The sequence below is a fragment of the Siphateles boraxobius genome, unplaced genomic scaffold, assembly GCF_051911475.1.
Source record: "Siphateles boraxobius isolate OS27281-9 unplaced genomic scaffold, OSU_SipBor_1 146, whole genome shotgun sequence".
Classification (NCBI taxonomy): Eukaryota; Metazoa; Chordata; class Actinopteri; order Cypriniformes; family Leuciscidae; genus Siphateles; species Siphateles boraxobius.
In genome coordinates this window covers 210,001-233,323 of record NW_027508751.1, presented here as the reverse complement: position 1 = coordinate 233,323, position 23,323 = coordinate 210,001, and the positions used below count along the sequence as shown (strand labels likewise).

At 39.7% G+C, this 23,323-nt stretch overlaps 2 protein-coding genes across 3 annotated transcripts in view; both read left to right on the top strand.

Annotated features, from left to right (window-relative positions):
- The window catches only part of fcer1gl (Fc receptor, IgE, high affinity I, gamma polypeptide like), a 39,802-nt gene extending 28,409 nt beyond the window's left edge, over positions 1 to 11,393 (top strand). The window contains exon 5 of the mRNA XM_077230482.1: positions 11,091 to 11,393. Coding sequence (XP_077086597.1) covers positions 11,091 to 11,159 — 69 coding nt within the window. The 3' untranslated portion in view covers positions 11,160 to 11,393. The remainder of the gene's footprint in view (positions 1 to 11,090) is intronic.
- A 453-nt stretch (positions 11,394 to 11,846) lies between these two features.
- nectin4b (nectin cell adhesion molecule 4b) overlaps positions 11,847 to 23,323 on the top strand; it is a 47,169-nt gene continuing 35,692 nt past the window's right edge. The window contains exons 1-4 of one of the 2 annotated variants that reach the window (XM_077230501.1): positions 11,847 to 12,305; positions 15,534 to 15,722; positions 20,755 to 20,922; positions 22,247 to 22,525. In XM_077230501.1, coding sequence (XP_077086616.1) covers positions 12,257 to 12,305; positions 15,534 to 15,722; positions 20,755 to 20,922; positions 22,247 to 22,525 — 685 coding nt within the window. In that variant the 5' untranslated portion in view covers positions 11,847 to 12,256. Of the gene's footprint in view, positions 12,306 to 15,482; positions 15,723 to 20,754; positions 20,923 to 22,246; positions 22,526 to 23,323 lie in introns of both variants that reach the window. The other variant, XM_077230500.1, reaches the window with a different exon arrangement.

Sequence of the window (23,323 nt, the reverse complement as noted above, 5' to 3'; positions counted from 1 at the left end):
CCCAAAGTGATAAGATAAAATAAAAATTCTGCATCAAAATTTATAGACAAGTAGTTTGTTTAGGCATGGTTTGTAAGGAATCACAAACCTGCGCACATACATTCAAACGCACATAACTATAGAATCAATTCTAAATGCGCATGTGAACGCCATCAGCGTCTATCACAGGTTCACGTTTAAAGTCTGTTTAGAGAGAACGGTGTCGTCTTAGCGGCCCCTAATTTAATAACAAATGATCATTTAGATGGAAGTGAATCAATCAAAACTAACTTTAGCTGGAAAAAACATTTTTCAAGCCACTATAAAACCAAACCAATCTCTGTTACCTTAAATTATATGTTTATCTCTGTAAAGCTGCTCTGAAACAATCTACATTGTTAAAAGCGCTATATAAATGAGGATGACTTGACTTGACTTGACTTGATGAGTGAATGACTGTGGTCTGATTATGATTTATGGACATTAGAGAGCCTGATGAGTGACTGACTGTGGTCTGATTATGATTTATGAACATTAGAGAGCCTGATGAGTGAAAGACTGTGGTGTGATTATGATTCGCGACCGTCAGAGAGTCTGATGAGAGAATGACTGTGATCTGATTATGATTCATGACCGTCAAAGAGTCTGATGAGTGAATGACTGTGGTCTGATTATGATTTATGAACATTAGAGAGCCTGATGAGTGAAAGACTGTGTTGTGATTATGATTCGCGACCGTCAGAGAGTCTGATGAGAGAATGATTGTGGTCTGATTATGATTCATGACTGTCAAAGAGTCTGATGAGTGAAAGACTGTGGTCTGATTATGATTTGTGACCTTCATAGAGTCTGATGAGAGAATGATTGTGGTCTGATTATGATTCATGACTGTCAAAGAGTCTGATGAGTGAAAGACTGTGGTCTGATTATGATTCGTGACCTTCAGAGAGTCTGATGAGAGAATGACTGTGGTCACTTTTGATTCATGACTGTCAAAGAGTCTGATGAGAGAATGATTGTGGTCTGATTATGATTTATGACCGTCAGAGAGTCTGATGAGAGAATGACTGTGGTCTGATTATGATTTATGACTGTCAAAGAGTCTGATGAGAGAATGATTGTGGTCTGATTATGATTTATGACCGCCAGAGAGTCTGATGAGAGAATGACTGTGGTCTGATTGGCCCTCATTTATTAAAAGTGCGTACACCAAATTTCCAGCGTACACCTGGCGTACACCCAAAACCACGGTGACTTTGAGATTTATCAATATGGACGTTGGCGTACGGCACGCTCAAATCCTACGCCAGCTCAGGAGGTGGTGTACATGTACGCACGTTTTGAGTTAGTGCGGAAATGCGCAGAAAAACAATTCCTAACACCACAAAACGCACTGACAAACTAAAAGATATGACATATTATGACCCACTGTGAAAAAAACAACAATATAGTAATTATAAACTTCAGTGTTTATTTTTGTGCAACATGGACTTCAATGTTTAATTTGTGTGACTTTACCAAAGCATTTGATTTGTAGGCATATGTATTCCTTCAGTTGCGAGCCTGTGCGCTTTACCTGACGTTTCAAAATGACATTCTTCTTTTAAATAATAATAATAATACAAATAATAATAATAACGACATTCTTCTTCTAAATAACAATAATAATAATAATCATAATAATATTCTCCTCGTTCGGTGTCAGCTGGAGGCTTGGATCCGGTGGGCCTCCCCCAGTCTGACTCTGGCTCCTCTGACATTTAACAAAAAGAGACAGGGTTGTGTAAATTTATATATTCTAAAATATAAAGAATATTTTTTATATATATTTTACTATACATTCTCTTCAATGTAGCCTACATGTATAATCAAATAAAATGACACAACCCTGTCTCTGTTAGTTAGATGTCAGTTTTAATGATAAATGTTTCATATTTGTAAAATGAAAACAAAAAGAAGCAGGGTTGTGTTTTATATTTCGTGTTGTTATAAATATATACGTTGCCTGAACCACATTTGTGTGGTCATTAATATTTTTTTTAAATGAAAAGAGGCAGAGTGGTGTTTTATTACATATTTTGTTTTATTGTTGATGAAAAGAGGCAGAGTTGTGTTATACCATATTTCGTTTTATTGTTGCCTAAAATATACATAAAGAGATAACCGGAGTAGCCTGAGCGTGCTAAGTGACGCGATCAAGAACGCCGCTGTTGCATTTGCAGAATAACCGGACTTGCGTCCTCTCGTCCTCGGGAGTTCGTTCTCCTGAGTCAAACTTCGCAAGTCTGAACTACCAAGGACGCAAGTCCGAAGTTTGCGTACTTGGTATTGAGAAACGGCCTCGATCTCCACGTCGGAGAAGTTTATCTTCTTTGCCGTCTTCCGTGTGTTCATGGCGTAAAATGAGGGCGTGGGGGAAGCGGAGACTTGAATATATAGAGGCTTGTTATTCTAATGACGATCATTTTCAGCCGCGGCATTTATCATGGGCAGGTATTGCGTACACCTGGATTTCAAAGGTACGCACAGCTTCATAAATCAGGCGGTGAGAGGAGTGTAAGCATAATCTTACGCCAACATATAGGCCCGTTTCTACGCAAGAATGATAAATGAGGGCCATTATGATTTATGACCGTCAGAGAGTCTGATGAGAGAATGACTGTGGTCTGATTATGATTTATGACTGTCAAAGAGTCTGATGAGAGAATGACTGTGGTCTGATTATGATTTATGACCGTCAGAGAGTCTGTTGAGAGAATGACTGTGGTCTGATTATGATTTATGACCGTCAGAGAGTCTGTTGAGAGAATGACTGTGGTCTGATTATGATTTATGACTGTCAGAGAGTCTGATGAGTGAATGACTGTGGTCTGATTATGATTCGTGACCTTCAGAGAGTCTGATGAGAGAATGACTGTGGTCTGATTATGATTTATGACCGTCAGAGAGTCTGATGAGAGAATGACTGTGGTCTGATTATGATTTATGACCGTCAGAGAGTCTGATGAGAGAATGACTGTGGTCTGATTATGATTTATGACCGTCAGAGAGTCTGATGAGAGAATGACTGTGGTCTGATTATGATTTATGACCGTCAGAGAGTCTGATGAGAGAATGACTGTGGTCTGATTATGATTTATGACCGTCAGAGAGTCTGTTGAGAGAATGACTGTGGTCTGATTATGATTTATGACTGTCAGAGAGTCTGATGAGAGAATGACTGTGGTCTGATTATGATTTATGACTGTCAGAGAGTCTGATGAGAGAATGACTGTGGTCTGATTATGATTTATGACCGTCAGAGAGTCTGATGAGAGAATGACTGTGGTCTGATTATGATTTATGACTGTCAGAGAGTCTGATGAGAGAATGACTGTGGTCTGATTATGATTTATGACTGTCAGAGAGCCTGATGAGAGAATGACTGTGGTCTGATTATGATTTATGACCGTCAGAGAGTCTGATGAGAGAATGACTGTGGTCTGATTATGATTTATGACTGTCAGAGAGTCTGATGAGAGAATGACTGTGGTCTGATTATGATTTATGACCGTCAGAGAGTCTGATGAGAGAATGACTGTGGTCTGATTATGATTTATGACCGTCAGAGAGTCTGATGAGAGAATGACTGTGGTCTGATTATGATTTATGACTGTCAGAGAGTCTGATGAGAGAATGACTGTGGTCTGATTATGATTCATGACTGTCAGAGAGTCTGATGAGTGAATGATTGTGGTCTGATTATGATTTATGACTGTCAGAGAGTCTGATGAGAGAATGACTGTGGTCTGATTATGATTTATGACTGTCAGAGAGTCTGATGAGAGAATGACTGTGGTCTGATTATGATTTATGACCGTCAGAGAGTCTGATGAGAGAATGACTGTGGTCTGATTATGATTTATGACCGTCAGAGAGTCTGATGAGAGAATGACTGTGGTCTGATTATGATTCATGACTGTCAGAGAGTCTGATGAGTGAATGATTGTGGTCTGATTATGATTTATGACTGTCAGAGAGTCTGATGAGAGAATGACTGTGGTCTGATTATGATTTATGACTGTCAGAGAGTCTGATGAGTGAGTGACTGTGGTCTGATTATGATTTATGACCGTCAGAGAGTCTGATGAGAGAATGACTGTGGTCTGATTATGATTTATGACCGTCAGAGAGTCTTATTAAGGATTTATTGTGGTCTGATTATGATTTATGACCGTCAGAGAGTCTGATGAGTGAATGACTGTGGTCTGATTATGATTTATGACCGTCAGAGAGTCTGATGAGTGAATGACTGTGGTCTGATTATGATTTATGACCGTCAGAGAGTCTGATGAGTGAGTGACTGTGGTCTGATTATGATTTATGACCATCAGAGAGTCTGATGAGAGAATGACTGTGATCTGATTATGATTTATGACCGTCAGAGAGTCTGATGAGAGAATGACTGTGGTCTGATTATGATTTATGACCGTCAGAGAGTCTGATGAGTGAGTGACTGTGGTCTGATTATGATTTATGACCATCAGAGAGTCTGATGAGAGAATGACTGTGATCTGATTATGATTTATGACCGTCAGAGAGTCTGATGAGTGAATGACTGTGGTCTGATTATGATTCATGACTGTCAGAGAGTCTGATGAGAGAATGACTGTGGTCTGATTATGATTCATGACTGTCAGAGTGTCTGATGAGAGAATGACTGTGGTCTGATTATGATTCATGACTGTCAGAGAGTCTGATGAGAGAATGACTGTGGTCTGATTATGATTCATGACTGTCAGAGTGTCTGATGAGAGAATGACTGTGGTCTGATTATGATTCATTACCGTCAGAGAGTCTGATGAGAGAATGACTGTGGGTTGATTATGATTCATGACTGTCAGAGAGTCTGATGAGTGAATGACTGTGATCTGATTATGATTCCTGACCATCAGAGAGTCTGATGAGTGAATGATTGTGGTCTGATTATGATTTATGACCGTCAGATAGTCTGATGAGTGAGTGACTATGGTCTGATTATGATTTATGACCGTCAGATAGTCTGATGAGTGAATGACTGTGGTCTGATTATGATTTATGACTGTCAGAGAGTCTGATGAGTGAGTGACTGTGGTCTGATTATGATTCATTACCGTCAGAGAGTCTGATGAGAGAATGACTGTGGGTTGATTATGATTCATGACTGTCAGAGAGTCTGATGAGTGAATGACTGTGATCTGATTATGATTCCTGACCATCAGAGAGTCTGATGAGTGAATGATTGTGGTCTGATTATGATTCATGACCGTCAGAGAGTCTGATGAGAGAATGACTGTGGTCTGATTATGATTCATGACTGTCAGAGTGTCTGATGAGTGAATGACTGTGATCCGATTATGATTCATGACTGTCAGAGTGTCTGATGAGAGAATGACTGTGGTCTGATTATGATTCATGACTGTCAGAGTGTCTGATGAGAGATTGACTGTGGTCTGATTATGATTTATGACTGTCAGAGAGTCTGATGAGTGAGTGACTGTGGTCCGATTATGATTCATTACCGTCAGAGAGTCTGATGAGTGAATGACTGTGGTCTGATTATAATTGATGACTGTCAGAGAGTCTGATGAGTGAATGATTGTGGTCTGATTATGATTCCTGACCATCAGAGAGTCTGATGAGTGAATGACTGTGATCTGATTATGATTCCTGACCATCAGAGAGTCTGATGAGTGAATGACTGTGATCTGATTATGATTCCTGACCATCAGAGAGTCTGATGAGTGAATGATTGTGGTCTGATTATGATTTATGACCGTCAGATAGTCTGATGAGTGAGTGACTGTGGTCTGATTATGATTTATGACCGTCAGAGAGTCTGATGAGTGAATGACTGTGGTCTGATTATGATTCATGACCGTCAGAGAGTCTGATGAGTGAATGATTGTGGTCTGATTATGATTCCTGACCATCAGAGAGTCTGATGAGTGAATGATTGTGGTCCGATTATGATTTATGACCGTCAGAGAGTCTGATGAGAGAATGACTGTGGTCTGATTATGATTTATGACCATCAGAGAGTCTGATAAGTGAATGACTGTGATCTGATTATGATTCCTGACCATCAGAGAGTCTGATGAGTGAATGACTGTGATCTGATTATGATTCCTGACCATCAGAGAGTCTTATGAGTGAGTGACTCTGGTCTGATTATGATTTATGACCGTCAGATAGTCTGATGAGTGAATGACTGTGGTCTGATTATGATTTATGACCGTCAGATAGTCTGATGAGTGAATGATTGTGGTCTGATTATGATTCATGACTGTCAGAGTGTCTGATGAGAGAATGACTGTGGTCTGATTATGATTCATGACTGTCAGAGAGTCTGATGAGAGAATGACTGTGGTCTGATTATGATTCATGACTGTCAGAGTGTCTGATGAGAGAATGACTGTGGTTTGATTATGATTTATGACTGTCAGAGAGTCTGATGAGTGAGTGACTGTGGTCTGATTATGATTTATGACCGTCAGAGAGTCTGATGAGAGAATGACTGTGGTCTGATTATGATTTATGACTGTCAGAGAGTCTGATGAGTGAGTGACTGTGGTCTGATTATGATTTATGACTGTCAGAGAGTCTGATGAGAGAATGACTGTGGTCTGATTATGATTCATGACTGTCAGAGTGTCTGATGAGAGAATGACTGTGGTCTGATTATGATTCATTACCGTCAGAGAGTCTGATGAGAGAATGACTGTGGGTTGATTATGATTCATGACTGTCAGAGAGTCTGATGAGTGAATGACTGTGATCTGATTATGATTCCTGACCATCAGAGAGTCTGATGAGTGAATGATTGTGGTCTGATTATGATTTATGACCGTCAGATAGTCTGATGAGTGAGTGACTATGGTCTGATTATGATTTATGACCGTCAGATAGTCTGATGAGTGAATGACTGTGGTCTGATTATGATTTATGACTGTCAGAGAGTCTGATGAGTGAGTGACTGTGGTCTGATTATGATTCATTACCGTCAGAGAGTCTGATGAGAGAATGACTGTGGGTTGATTATGATTCATGACTGTCAGAGAGTCTGATGAGTGAATGACTGTGATCTGATTATGATTCCTGACCATCAGAGAGTCTGATGAGTGAATGATTGTGGTCTGATTATGATTCATGACCGTCAGAGAGTCTGATGAGAGAATGACTGTGGTCTGATTATGATTCATGACTGTCAGAGTGTCTGATGAGTGAATGACTGTGATCCGATTATGATTCATGACTGTCAGAGTGTCTGATGAGAGAATGACTGTGGTCTGATTATGATTCATGACTGTCAGAGTGTCTGATGAGAGATTGACTGTGGTCTGATTATGATTTATGACTGTCAGAGAGTCTGATGAGTGAGTGACTGTGGTCCGATTATGATTCATTACCGTCAGAGAGTCTGATGAGTGAATGACTGTGGTCTGATTATAATTGATGACTGTCAGAGAGTCTGATGAGTGAATGATTGTGGTCTGATTATGATTCCTGACCATCAGAGAGTCTGATGAGTGAATGACTGTGATCTGATTATGATTCCTGACCATCAGAGAGTCTGATGAGTGAATGACTGTGATCTGATTATGATTCCTGACCATCAGAGAGTCTGATGAGTGAATGATTGTGGTCTGATTATGATTTATGACCGTCAGATAGTCTGATGAGTGAGTGACTGTGGTCTGATTATGATTTATGACCGTCAGAGAGTCTGATGAGTGAATGACTGTGGTCTGATTATGATTCATGACCGTCAGAGAGTCTGATGAGTGAATGATTGTGGTCTGATTATGATTCCTGACCATCAGAGAGTCTGATGAGTGAATGATTGTGGTCCGATTATGATTTATGACCGTCAGAGAGTCTGATGAGAGAATGACTGTGGTCTGATTATGATTTATGACCATCAGAGAGTCTGATAAGTGAATGACTGTGATCTGATTATGATTCCTGACCATCAGAGAGTCTGATGAGTGAATGACTGTGATCTGATTATGATTCCTGACCATCAGAGAGTCTTATGAGTGAGTGACTCTGGTCTGATTATGATTTATGACCGTCAGATAGTCTGATGAGTGAATGACTGTGGTCTGATTATGATTTATGACCGTCAGATAGTCTGATGAGTGAATGATTGTGGTCTGATTATGATTAGTGACTGTCAGAGAGTCTGATGAGTGAACTACTGTGATCTGATTATGATTTATGACCGTCAGAGAGTCTGATGAGTGAATGATTGTGGTCTGATTATGATTTATGACCGTCAGATAGTCTGATGAGTGAATGATTGTGGTCTGATTATGATTTATGACCGTCAGAGAGTCTGATGAGTGAATGATTGTGGTCTGATTATGATTTATGACCGTCAGAGAGTCTGATGAGTGAATGACTGTGGTCTGATTATGATTAGTGACTGTCAGAGAGTCTGATGAGTGAATGACTGTGGTCTGATTATGATTAGTGACTGTCAGAGAGTCTGATGAGTGAATTACTGTGATCTGATTATGATTCATGACTGTCAGAGTGTCTGATGAGAGAATGACTGTGGTCTGATTATGATTCATGACTGTCAGAGTGTCTGATGAGTGAACGACTGTGGTCTGATTATGATTCATGACTGTCAGAGAGTCTGATGAGAGAATGACTGTGGTCTGATTATGATTCATGACTGTCAGAGTGTCTGATGAGAGAATGACTGTGGTCTGATTATGATTCATGACTGTCAGAGTGTCTGATGAGAGAATGACTTTGATCCGATTATGATGCATGACTGTCAGAGTGTCTGATGAGTGAATGACTGTGATCCGATTATGATTCATGACTGTCAGAGTGTCTGATGAGTGAATGACTGTGGTCTGATTATGATTCATGACTGTCAGAGAGTCTGATGAGAGAATGACTGTGGTCTGATTATGATTCATGACTGTCAGAGTATCTGATGAGAGAATGACTGTGGTCTGATTATGATTTATGACTGTCAGAGTGTCTGATGAGAGAATGACTGTGGTCTGATTATGATGTATGACTGTCAGAGAGTCTGATGAGTGAGTGACTGTGGTCCGATTATGATTCATTACCGTCAGAGAGTCTGATGAGAGAATGACTGTGGGTTGATTATGATTCATGACTGTCAGAGAGTCTGATGAGTGAATGACTGTGATCTGATTATGATTCCTGACCATCAGAGAGTCTGATGAGTGAATGATTGTGGTCTGATTATGATTTATGACCGTCAGATAGTCTGATGAGTGAGTGACTATGGTCTGATTATGATTTATGACCGTCAGATAGTCTGATGAGTGAATGACTGTGGTCTGATTATGATTCATGACCGTCAGAGAGTCTGATGAGAGAATGACTGTGGTCTGATTATGATTCATGACTGTCAGAGTGTCTGATGAGTGAATGACTGTGATCCGATTATGATTCATGACTGTCAGAGTGTCTGATGAGAGAATGACTGTGGTCTGATTATGATTCATGACTGTCAGAGTGTCTGATGAGAGATTGACTGTGGTCTGATTATGATTTATGACTGTCAGAGAGTCTGATGAGTGAGTGACTGTGGTCCGATTATGATTCATTACCGTCAGAGAGTCTGATGAGTGAATGACTGTGGTCTGATTATAATTCATGACTGTCAGAGAGTCTGATGAGTGAATGATTGTGGTCTGATTATGATTCCTGACCATCAGAGAGTCTGATGAGTGAATGACTGTGATCTGATTATGATTCCTGACCATCAGAGAGTCTGATGAGTGAATGACTGTGATCTGATTATGATTCCTGACCATCAGAGAGTCTGATGAGTGAATGATTGTGGTCTGATTATGATTTATGACCGTCAGATAGTCTGATGAGTGAGTGACTGTGGTCTGATTATGATTTATGACCGTCAGAGAGTCTGATGAGTGAATGACTGTGGTCTGATTATGATTCATGACCGTCAGAGAGTCTGATGAGTGAATGATTGTGGTCTGATTATGATTCCTGACCATCAGAGAGTCTGATGAGTGAATGATTGTGGTCCGATTATGATTTATGACCGTCAGAGAGTCTGATGAGAGAATGACTGTGGTCTGATTATGATTTGTGACCATCAGAGAGTCTGATAAGTGAATGACTGTGATCTGATTATGATTCCTGACCATCAGAGAGTCTGATGAGTGAATGACTGTGATCTGATTATGATTCCTGACCATCAGAGAGTCTTATGAGTGAGTGACTCTGGTCTGATTATGATTTATGACCGTCAGATAGTCTGATGAGTGAATGATTGTGGTCTGATTATGATTTATGACCGTCAGATAGTCTGATGAGTGAATGATTGTGGTCTGATTATGATTAGTGACTGTCAGAGAGTCTGATGAGTGAATTACTGTGATCTGATTATGATCTATGACCGTCAGAGAGTCTGATGAGTGAATGATTGTGGTCTGATTATGATTTATGACCGTCAGATAGTCTGATGAGTGAATGATTGTGGTCTGATTATGATTTATGACCGTCAGAGAGTCTGATGAGTGAATGATTGTGGTCTGATTATGATTTATGACCGTCAGAGAGTCTGATGAGTGAATGACTGTGGTCTGATTATGATTAGTGACTGTCAGAGAGTCTGATGAGTGAATGACTGTGGTCTGATTATGATTAGTGACTGTCAGAGAGTCTGATGAGTGAATTACTGTGATCTGATTATGATTTATGACCGTCAGAGAGTCTGATGAGTGAATGATTGTGGTCTGATTATGATTTATGACCGTCAGAGAGTCTGATGAGTGAATGACTGTGGTCTGATTATGATTTATGACCGTCAGAGAGTCTGATGAGTGAATGATTGTGGTCTGATTATGATTTATGACCGTCAGAGAGTCTGATGAGTGAATGATTGTGGTCTGATTATGATTTATGACCGTCAGAGAGTCTGATGAGTGAATGACTGTGGTCTGATTATGATTAGTGACTGTCAGAGAGTCTGATGAGTGAATTACTGTGATCTGATTATGATTTATGTCCGTCAGAGTGTCTGATGAGTGAATGACTGTGGTCTGATCAGTGTGTTTCGTGTCGTTTCTTAGGATCTGGGCCGTCGTGATCAGGACACCTATGACACTCTTCATGGGATGAAGAAGAAGCCTCTGCCCTGAGAACACCTGCATGGTTTCTACATTATTAAGCTTTGTTAATGTCCAGTTCTGCTCTGTTGTCATTGTTTGACGTCGTTAATCTGTACAATGTGTGTGTAAGGCTCTCAATGCCAATTAATATAGTAAAGTTATATTTCTAACTTGAACAGTGTCCAATAATTATCCTTGTTACTGTATAAGATGAGTAAAAAATATTCATATTTCTAATTTAAATAAAAGACTTTCTTAAATCCCTCTCCGTTCTTGTTATCATGTCTTTTTTAAATATACAATTGACCAGCAGGTGTCGCAATAAAACAGTTGGGAAATGTTTATTGGGAAATAAACTAAATAATTAACTCGCTCCAGGTCAAAACTAACAACTATTTCAATCAGCTTTGATACACCACGTGACTAATCAAATTAGAAGAACACAAATAACTCCTGCATAAATATACAATCTGTTTTTTAAATGTATTTAAAAAGTAATGATAAAATAAATAAAAATATTACAAATTACTTATGAAATAATAATAATAACAATAATATTAAATCTTTACTATAAAGTAAAAACAAACTTTGTATATCTCTCTAGATTAGAGTTTAAATAATTTGCGGGTATGTTAATAAAATGTCAAGAATTTGCTTCTGAACTGGTTTGTCCTGTTCATTTGTACTTTAGAAAACACCAAACCAAACAAAAGCTACGAATTCCTCAAACTTCACTTCCAAACAGCTTCAGAGAGTTTTCTAGAAATCTCTTCAAATCCCCCACAGAGAGTTCTGATTTCAAGAGAAAATAAAAAAGTTTATAGTTAAGTGCACAAAGCAAAGGTCAGTAGCGAGGAAGTGTGCGCGCACGTGCGCGTGCCCAGCGGTGGGTGGAGCCCACGTGAACACGCAGGTGTGTGTGAACGCTCACCTGAACACAGACTTCAAACAGAGTTAATCATGAGTTTATCAGCCTCTGGATCTTCATGTAGAAACTCAGCTTGTATTCTGTTTTTATTCATTTAATGATGACAAATGTCGGATCTTAAGAACACAGTTTAACATGGATGAACAGAAAAGCGCGTGAGAACATGAGGAGGAATACAGTGATATAATAAAGCAGAAAGATGAGGAAACTACTGAACTTCATCTGTGTGATGGTCTTTTCATTGATGGGTAAGTCGAAAAACTCAAAAACTGCTGAGGACTCGAGTAGTGTGTGTTAGTTAGGTTATATATTTGTAAATTACGGTAACACTTTACTATATGTTTTTTTGTTAATATTAGTACATTGCTAACATTTAGTAATTAGTTTGTTAATTTACTAATCATCGTTGAAATCAAAAGTTTTATCTGTTACCATTAGTTAATGCATTGATTGACATGACAATAAACCGTTGTGGTTTTATTAATAAACGGTTACAAAGTTGATTAAATACTGCAACAAAGCAACTGAAACCAGACACATGCATAGTTGTGTTTCGGTGTGTGTGTGTGTGTGTGTGTGTGTGTGCGTGTGTGTGGTTGATTGCTATGTGGTGCAGTGACATTCTTTTGTCATTAAAGTTCAACCAGCCTCAAAAACCATTACTCACCGATTTATGACTGTCGTGGAGGAAATATGTGCAGAACTGTGTGTGTGAGTGAATGAGTGTATTTATTTTTTTATTTAAAAAAGGGACATTAATCAACACATTTATGCATGTAAATGTAACCAAGGCGACAGTGACAAGGAACAGAAACTCCATCAGTGACCGAATGGAGAAAAAACCCTTGGGAGAACTCAGTCTCAGTCCTCCTCTGGCCAACGAACCAGCAGTGTGTGATTTATGATTCGGGCATTACAGGTCAGAGGTCAGATTGGATCGGAACATTATATTATGCAGTTCATCTGTTTGAAGACCGGAGTCATCACGCGCGTATGGAGTGTTTGAGGATCAGTGCCGATGCTGTCGTGTCGATGAGAGTCTAGTGGACACAAGCTCTGCTGGCACTTCAGGGATGCGTTGTGGACGTGTCTAGGCTCAGGTCCACCATCTGATCTGGATACGGCCCGGGTCCGGCTGATTACAATTAACCTCGGAATAAACAGAAAGACTAACATTAGCTTAGAAACCATTCTTCTTATGATGTAGCGAGTACATCAGGTGTTATAGGAAGTGTTCCCGGTTCCGGCTGATCTATGTCCCTTTGCCAGGTGTTATTAGACCTAAAACTAGAGAAGAGGGTAAAACAATAGTAGAACTAGAACATGTAAACAACTCGTACAAACAAATTTCAAAATACAATTAAACATATAATACAAAAAGATGATATACATGTACACAATTATAATAAAAAAGTGAGTTGTTATGAGTTAAATAATACTAATTATAATGAAATTATTAATAGTAATAATAGAAGAAGCAGCAATAATGTTCACATTGTTGATTATGAAGTCATTTCATAAAATTATACTTAAACAAGTTTTACAATTAATCTAATTGATTGTGTAACAGAATTGCAGTGATGTGATGCTCTGAATGAAAATACAGCTTGACTGAAGAAAGTTTCCTACGTGGAAGTATGCAATCTGCTCTAATTGAACCTCTAGTTAGTGTGTGTGTGTGTGTGTGATGGGTAGGGTTAGTGTTAGAGGATAGAATATACAGTTTGTACAGTATAAAAACCATTACGCCAATGGAGGTCCTCTCAAGTATAACAAAACAAACATGTGTGTGAAGGTAAAGGCATGTATTGTTATTTTAAACGTGTGGCGTGTCAGTGTGTTTGTGTTCAGTGTGTCTGTGTTCAGTGTGTGTGTGTCCGCTGAGGTAAAGACAAACAATAACCGGAACTGCAAGATGACATTCTCTCGCTGTCTCACTTTCTTCTGCTTTCTGTCTCATTTTCTCACTTTGAAATGCAAGTTTCTGCTGGTTTTGCTTCAAGATGATTTTACATTAAACATGAAGTGGAGATCCAACAGTTCCAAAATCAGCAGAAATATCCTTCAAATCAAACCTACTAGTATATAGAGTGATTAACATGGCATAGACTGAGTATAAACGGTTTAAAAGAGATCTCAGTCTCTGCTCACATCCTGAAGTTGAACTTTCTCTGCGGCTTCACTTCATTATTTACTGCATGAAAACTAGTGACTCGTCTGAGTGAGTTTTGATTCACTTTTATGTTGATATGTAAATTAAACCTGACTGAGAGAACTTTACTCGAAACATAATGTCCTCTGTAATGCCTACTGTATACATATCTGATCATAATTTATCTGATAAACCTGTTGCACTCGATCTTCTCTCGTCCTTCTGTCTCTGAGTGAGTTTACACTCTGTTATCAAGTAAAAGTCTTTTATTTTAACTGTACAAACGAGCTACACGAGTCTTTCTGTGGCAAACCTGAGCTGATTTTATCAAGTAAACGTAAGAATAACTTTGATATTGTCAGTAATATTTCAACTGCACTGAATCAACTTTGGTTTAACTGATTATCCATCATCATTTTATAGAAAAATCATGAGTATCAAATATGATCATCAGGCTTTTGAGGAAGGTTTATTTGTTCATCTCTCAATCATCATTGTATTGCATTGCATTATACATTTTAAAACTACAGAGATCACAAAACTAAGCATTTAAATATCATCTTTCTAAGACATATTATTGGCAGATAGTTGATATTTATATGCATTTATCTAAGTATCTACTATACTGTTATAAAGATCTCGTTGATTTATATTACAAGCATCAGAATCTCATATAAAAATATCTGGCAATAATATTTCTAAGTGAGATGATATTTAATGCTTAGTTTTATGATTCATTGACTCAAACTGAGCAAAAATATGCAATTTTGTGCATATGCTGTTTTTTATGGCAATATCTGCTGTACGATGTTATAACAATCTCATTCGTTTATGTTACAAGCATCAGAATCTCATATAAATATCCGCATCTGAAGCAACTTGCATATTTTTCTCCGTTTGAGTCTCTGAATAAAATGCTGTTTTTTCCTCCATATTCTCACTATTTCAGACCTTTATGAGCCGTAAAAGCCTGTTTAATCAAATATAATACAAAACGTTAAATGCGTGGAAACTGAGAAAACACTTTGATTGAACATGTCAAAAACTAACCATATGGAATGTATTTTATTATTTGCATTGAGTATTGATAGTTTTGGGCTTATTTCTGACTCGCTCATTGTTCTGCATGGGAACGTCCTTGTGTTTGTGGGGCAAGAGCAATGGATCATGATAGTGTGGGTTTATTATTAACTCTCACACACTGACCTCGTCTCGGACACTAAACCCAGTCAGAGGTGTTTGCAGATGTTCACACTAACTCTTTATTTCTCAGTGTGTGTTTGCAGTGAGTTCCCGGATCTCACACTGACTCTTTATTTCTCAGTGTGTGTTTGCAGTGAGTTCCTGGATCCGCCGGCGTCCCTGCGCTCGTTCTCCAACACACAGACTCGGCTTCCCTGCCGGTTCGAGGTGCAGGGAGAAGAGAAGGTGGTGCAGGTGACCTGGTCCAGACAGAAACCAGGAGGAGAACGAGAACAGATCATTACAGGACACTTTACTGAAGGACCTAACGGTAAAAACATGAACTAGTCGAGTGAATCTCATAAAACACTTAGACTGAAGCAACTTTATATAGAAAAATCATCTTTAAAAAAATGTATCAAATATGATCCATCACACTTTTGAGGGATGTTTTTTTTGTTCATCCCTCAATCATCATTGTTTTGCATTGCATTTAATCTTTTCCCACCAATTAGGGGTGAAAAAACTGCGTGACTTCTAATAATCTGACCTCAAATACACTATTAAAAGTAAAGCTTCCAAAACGGGGTTTCTGCAGCGATTTCACAGAAGAGCCCCAAAGACTCAGAAAATAAAATAACCATTTTAATAATCTAAAGAGTGTGTGTGTGTGTGTGTGTGTGTGTGTGTGTGTGTGTGTGTGTGTGTGTGTGTGTGTGTGTGTGTGTGTGTGTCTGTCAGTCAGAGTGTGAGAGTGTGAGAGTGTGAGAGTGTCAGAGTGTCAGAGTGTCAGAGTGTCAGAGTGTCAGAGTGTCAGAGTGTCAGAGTGTCAGAGTGTGAGAGTGTGAGAGTGTGAGAGTGTGAGAGTGTGAGAGTGTGAGAGTGTGAGAGTGTGAGAGTGTGAGAGTGTCAGAGTGTCAGAGTGTGAGAGTGTGAGAGTGTGAGAGTGTGAGAGTGTCAGAGTGTCAGAGTGTCAGAGTGTCAGAGTGTGAGAGTGAGTGAGTGTGTGAGAGAGTGAGTGTGTGAGAGAGTGAGTGTGTGAGAGAGTGAGTGTGTGAGAGAGTGAGTGTGTGAGAGAGTGAGTGTGTGAGAGAGTGAGTGTGTGAGAGAGTGAGTGTGTGAGAGAGTGAGTGTGTGAGAGAGTGAGTGTGTGAGAGAGTGAGTGTGTGAGAGAGTGAGTGTGTGAGAGAGTGAGTGTGTGAGTGAGTGAGTGTGTGAGTGAGTGAGTGTGTGTGTGAGTGTGTGTGAGTGTGTGTGAGTGTGTGCGTGAGAGTGCGTGTGTGCGCGTGAGTGCGTGAGAGATCGCGAGAGTATTTTATTACTGTTTTGAGCGAGTGTGTGAGAGCGAGTGTGTGAGAGCGAGTGTGTGAGAGCGAGTGTGTGAGAGCGAGTGTGTGAGAGCGAGTGTGTGAGAGCGAGTGTGTGAGAGCGAGTGTGTGAGAGCGAGTGTGTGAGAGCGAGTGTGTGAGAGCGAGTGTGTGAGAGCGAGTGTGTGAGAGCGAGTGTGTGAGAGCGAGTGTGTGAGAGCGAGTGTGTGAGAGCGAGTGTGTGAGAGCGAGTGTGTGAGAGCGAGTGTGTGAGAGCGAGTGTGTGAGAGCGAGTGTGTGAGAGCGAGTGTGTGAGAGCGAGTGTGTGAGAGCGAGTGTGTGAGAGCGAGTGTGTGAGAGCGAGTGTGTGAGAGCGAGTGTGTGAGAGCGAGTGTGTGAGAGCGAGTGTGTGAGAGCGAGTGTGTGAGAGCGTGAGAGAGTGTGAGAGAGTGTGAGAGAGTGTGAGAGAGTGTGAGAGAGTGAGAGTGAGTGAGTGAGAGCATGAGTGAGTGAGTGTGTGTGTGTGTGAGTGAGTTTGTGAGAAAGTGTGAGAGTGTGAGAGTGTGAGAGAGTGTGAGAGAGTGTGAGAGAGTGTGAGAGAGTGTGAGAGAGTGTGAGAGAGTGTGAGAGAGTGTGAGAGAGTGTGAGAGAGTGTGAGAGAGTGTGAGTGAGTGTGAGTGAGTGTGTGTGTGAGTGAGTTTGTGAGAGTGTGAGAGTGTGAGAGTGTGAGAGTGTGAGAGTGTGAGAGTGTGAGAAAGTGTGAGAGAGTGTGAGAGAGTGTGAGAGAGTGTGAGAGAGTGTGAGAGAGTGTGAATGTGTGAGTGTGAGAGAGTGTGAGAGAGTGTGAGAGTGTGAGAAAGTGTGTGAGAGTGTGTGAGAGTGTGTGAGAGTGTGAGAGAGTGTGAGAGAGTGTGAGAGAGTGTGAGAGTGTGAGAGTGTGTGAATGTGTGAGTGTGAGAGAGTGTGAGAGAGTGTGAGAGAGTGTGAGTGAGTGTGAGTGAGTGTGAGTGTGAGAGTGAGAGTGAGCGTGTGAGCGTGTGAGCGTGTGAGCGTGTGAGCGTGTGAGCGCGTGAGAGCGCGTGAGTGAGCGTGTTAGCGTGTGAGAGTGTGAGAGTGTGAGCGTGTGTGCGTGTGAGCGTAAACATTTCTGGTGTGTCCGGAAGTCGTTTCATTGCAACCGGAAGTTAGAGCTCAGATATTCTCCACATATATGGCTCCTTCCAAACTTGTTTAAAAAATTAGGTATTTGTTGTTAATCTTTACAATAGGCATTTTCGTATGTGATCACTTGTGTGTTATTGCCAACTCTGATGAAATTTTTAATTCTCTTTCGTGTTTCCTTCGGTGCATAAAATGTTTACAAACTGACCCTGCAATCCCATACTTTACTGAACTAGAGCACCATATACGGACAGTTTGTTCAATTACGAGTGCAGTTGCTCGTGCGGGAGGCCAGGGGTCTGAAGAATGCATTATTGTTCTGGAGGCATTATATCATAATTACGTTTCCAATTAACTAAACTTCCGGTTGCAATGGAACGACTTCCGGACACACCAGAAATGTTTATGCTCTCTCACACACAAGAATGTTTGAAAGTGCAGTCTGTGTACAGGTACAACAGTACGTGGGCGATAACAGGGTATATGCAAAGAGTTTCTATGTAACCGCATGTCTTTCATATATATGCACAGATATATAGTGTTTCACATGTACACGCAAGTGTTTCAATGTGTATCACAAGTTTTCAATGTGTATTGCAAATGTTTCAATGGGTTTCGTCTCATACAGCCTCCCATATTTGTGGCTCATGTTTCACAATGCAAACAATCTTAATAGTCCTCACTCCTCAGGCTTTACTTTACTCTCTCAGTGTGTGTGAGTGTGTGTGTGAGTCTGTGACATGGACATGGATTCTGGTGATTCATCATTAAATCACCTCTCATTCAAAGAAGCGCAAACACACACACACCAGATAATTTCCCCCGCAGCAGTTCTGTCGAATGACCCGATGGAAACTGTCATGTATTGTGTTGTGACGTGTGTCTGTCACCTAGAGATGTTTGTCATGACGGATGTTTTCAATGGTGTATTTTGTTGACTAGAGCAACTCGCGTCTGCCGTCTGTGTCGATGTGAAGATGAACTGCTTTAAACAATAGTTCACACAAAAATAAACTCTTCTGCCATTATTTACTCACCCGCATGTCATTTCAGACTCTTTTTTTTTTTAGCACAAAGGTGCTCATTTTTGCATACAATGGCAGTGAATGATAACAGACAATAGTCAATATAACTAATGAACTTTATTCACGTCTTCTGAAGTCATATGATCTTTTGTCTGAAGAACTGACACAAATTAAACATTCAATTTATACTATGGTTTGGAAATGACATGCGGGTGAGTTAATGTTGACAATTTTACAGGTTCTTGGCATTGAACATACAGTCAAGACTTTATTCACACACCTTCAACATTTCTCACATTATCAGTTTATTCGCTGTAGTTTATAAAATTGTAATAAAATATGACAAGAACTCAGTTGATATTTGACTGGTTTTGTCCATCCTTCTGTTAGACTCTTACACATGAATTATGTTGAATATCTGTCAGCTGTTATATTTAACTACACAATTAGATAATACCAGTTTAGCTCAACCAATTACCAAGCAATGCTTCATGTTGTTCAGTCTGTGGTGTAAAAAGGTGCATTAGTTATTAAAGAAAAAACACTTCAGCTTAACATGATCAGCTCAAAGTGTCCCAATCATTTTTGCTCCCGAATGTTTATATTTTTACTGGTAGTCACAATATTGGGGTATAATATGTCACAGTTTACTTTATTTTGCTCTCCTCACTTACATAATGAGCTATAGTGTCCTAATCACACTAGTGAACAAAATATCAAAAATTATATCTGGTGTCTGAATAATTTTTGGTTTGCCTGAATAGCTTTTATATTTGAAAAATTATCAAAGTAAATAAGAGTGTGTGTACTCAATAGACTCAATAGATTTGATTGGTTTTAATGGAGTCACATATTTACCAAAAGGCATTTTGTTATCACAAATAATGCAGTTTGCCTGTTTGTTTAACAGGTTTAATGGTTTAATAAACCATTTGTTTATTTTATTTACTCGTAGGCAAGACAAAAAACATATTTTATCTTAGACCACATTGATATAGTTTTAAAGATCAAAGTGCAGATAAATATAATTTTTGTCTACCAATAGAAAGTAAATCTGATCTGAAACGAGTCGTCAGTAATTCAGTCTCACTTCCTGCTGAACTGGTTTGTGACTGATTTGATTAATGCCCGCCTCTGGTCTTGATTGGCTGAGCAGCTTCTCTTAGCTCCGCCCTCAAACACTGTAGTGTATCTGAGACTGGAAGAGTTTGGTTCGTGTTGTTCGTGTCGAGAAGACGCTGTTTTCTGAGATTGATACGGTAAAACACACGCCATCGTTACTGTTTGTATCACTGTGATCAAGAGCTGAGATTCAGATATGATAATGAGTGTTTGCTTTCTGACCAATCAGAGCAGAGCAGCTCTCAGAGAGTCGGAGCTTAGAGAGACTTTCAGACACGGAGAGAAAAGAGCTGATGTGCAGTGGAGATTATGAGGACATTAAAGTGTTTTTTTGGTAGCACTTTACAATAACGTTCATTAGTTAACATGAACTAAGAATGAACAATACTTCTACAGCATTTATTATTAATTTCAACATTTACTTATACATTATTAAAATCAAATGTTGTATTTGTTAACATTAATGCACTGTGAACAAACAATGAACAGCTGAATTTTTATTAACTAACATTAACAAAGATTAATAAATACGATAACAAATGTATTGCTTATTGTTAGTTCATGTTAGCTAATACATTAACTAATGAACCTTATTGTAACGTGTTGCCGTATTTTTTAACGTGTTTGCATGTGAACCTGTTGAGACTACAAAACAAAATAAGGAACTTTAAGGGCAATATAGTGATTGTTTTTATGTCTTCTACTGTATTTAACTGATTGTATGTACGTGTTCTTCATCCTGAAACAGTGTCTCCTGATTTCCTGAAGCATGTCCAGTTCGAGAGCTCTGACCCGACTGTTGACTCGACGCTATTGATTCTGAACACGAAGAAAGCGGATCAGGCCACATACACCTGCCACATCTCCACCTTTCCCTCGGGAAACTTCGACACACACATCAGCCTGACCGTCTGGAGTAAGAGCCCCTCTTTTCAGTTTCACAAGCTCCATCTCACTTCTGTTGACAAAAGGAATGGTCTGATAATCAGTTGATCTGCTGTACAATACCAAACCAACATCTGAACTAACCAGTTAAATAACTTTGGTTTAGGCTGTTAAAATGTGTTTTATGAACTGAATTGATATGATCGAGCTCCACTGTTGTGTTTAAATGAACGTCCAGAACACATTAAAGTTTGTGTTTTCTGTTAGAGCGGTGTGTTAGCGGCCGCTAAGTTAATAACTAATGATCTTTACAATCGAAGTGAATCAATCAAAACTAACTTTATCTGGACAATAACTTTATTCTAGATCTGCTGTACAATCTCTGTTACTGTAATCTCCTATTATCACTGTAAAGCTGCTGTGAAACTCTATATTGTTAAAGCGCTGTAGAAATGAAGGAGACTCGACTTGATTAATCTGATCAACATGCGATAATGCTACATTTTTCTATATGTCAATTTTTTATCAAACAAGAATTCATTACTTCAATGAGCTCATTGTTTCTGTCTTTAATTATTAAATTGTTTAAATTAATAAATTTTTAGCTAACTGTGATTTGTACATTTCTGAAATACATAACTTAGACAGTTGCCGCTGATAACAGATCACTGTAAATTGTAATATGCATTTTCTGTAAATCGGCTTTGAAGCGATGTATTGTGAAAAGCACTATACAAATAAATGTGAATTGAATTGAAAATATTATTAAAATGTAAGGCTGTTTTCTATGTGAATATATAGTAAAGTGTAATTTATTCCTGTGATCAAAGATGAATTTTCAGCATCATTACTCCAGTCTTCAGTGTCACATGATCCTTCAGAAATCACTATAATATGATGATTTGATGCTCAAGAAACATTTATGATTATTATCAGTGTTGAAAACAGTTATTTACATTTTTATTTCAGGATTGTTTGATGAATGTAAAGTTCAAAAGAACAGCATTTATCTGAAATAGATAGCTTTTGTAACATTAGAAACTACCGTTCAAAAGTTTGGGGTCAGTAAGAAAATTTTTTGGAGGAAAAGGAAGAATACTTTTATTCATCAAGTATGAATTAAATTTATCAAAAGTTACAGTAAAGACATTTATAATGTTACAAAATATTCTATTTTGAACTAGTGCTGTTCTTTTGAACTTTCAATTCATTAAAGAATCATGACAAAAAAATCACACTGATAATATGTATAATAATATGTTTTTTGAGGACCAGATCCTTATATTAGAGTGATTCCTGAAGGCTCGTTGATCTGACGAGTGAAAGCTCTTCATCTGTCATTTCTCGTCCTCCAGTGCTGCCGATCTCGTCTCTGGAACCGGTGATCCTGCAGGAAGGCCAGTCGTTTCGCTCGGCCGCCTTGTGTCGCTCGGTCGCACACCCTGCGGCGCTGCTGTCCTGGGACACGGATGTTCCCGGCCACTCGCAGAACCGGAGCGGCGAGGACGGGGTTGTGACCTCGCAGTTCTCTCTGCATCCGCTGCGCAGCATGAACGGCCAGAGGCTCGACTGTCTGGTGTGGCACCCAGCGCTCGACGGCCCAAGCAGACTCATCAACACACTCATTGTGCACTGTAAGCGCTCACTCTCACACTCACTCTCACACTCTCTCTCACACTCACTCTCTCTCACACACACACTCACTCTCACACTCTCTCTCACACTCACTCTCTCTCACACACACACTCTCTCTCGCACTCTCTCACACTCACTCTCTCTCACACTCACTCTCTCTCGCACTCTCTCACACTCACTCTCTCTCGCACTCTCTCAGACTCACTTTCTCTTGCACTCTCGCACTCTCTCACACTCACTCTCTCTCACACTCACTCTCTCTCACACTCACTCTCTCTCACACTCACTTTCTCTCGCACTCTCGCACTCTCACACTCTCTCACCCTCACTCTCTCACACTCTCTCACACTCACTCTCTCTCACACTCTCTCACACTCACTCTCTCTCGCACTCTCTCACACTCACTCTCTCTCGCACTCTCTCACACTCACTCTCTCTCGCACTCTCTCACACTCACTCTCTCTCACACTCACTTTCTCTCGCACTCTCGCACTCTCACTCTCACACTCTCTCACCCTCACTCTCTCACACTCTCTCACACTCACTCTCTCTCGCACTCTCTCACACTCACTCTCTCTCGCACTCTCACACTCTCACACACTCACACACTCACTCGCACTCACACTTACACTCACTCTTACACTCACAATCACTCTCACACTCTCTCAAACTCTCTCACACTCACTAACACTCATTCACACTTACACTCACTCTCACACTCACTAACACTCACACTCACTCGCACTAACTCTCACTCTCAAACTCTCTCACACTCACTCTCTCTCACACACTCACTC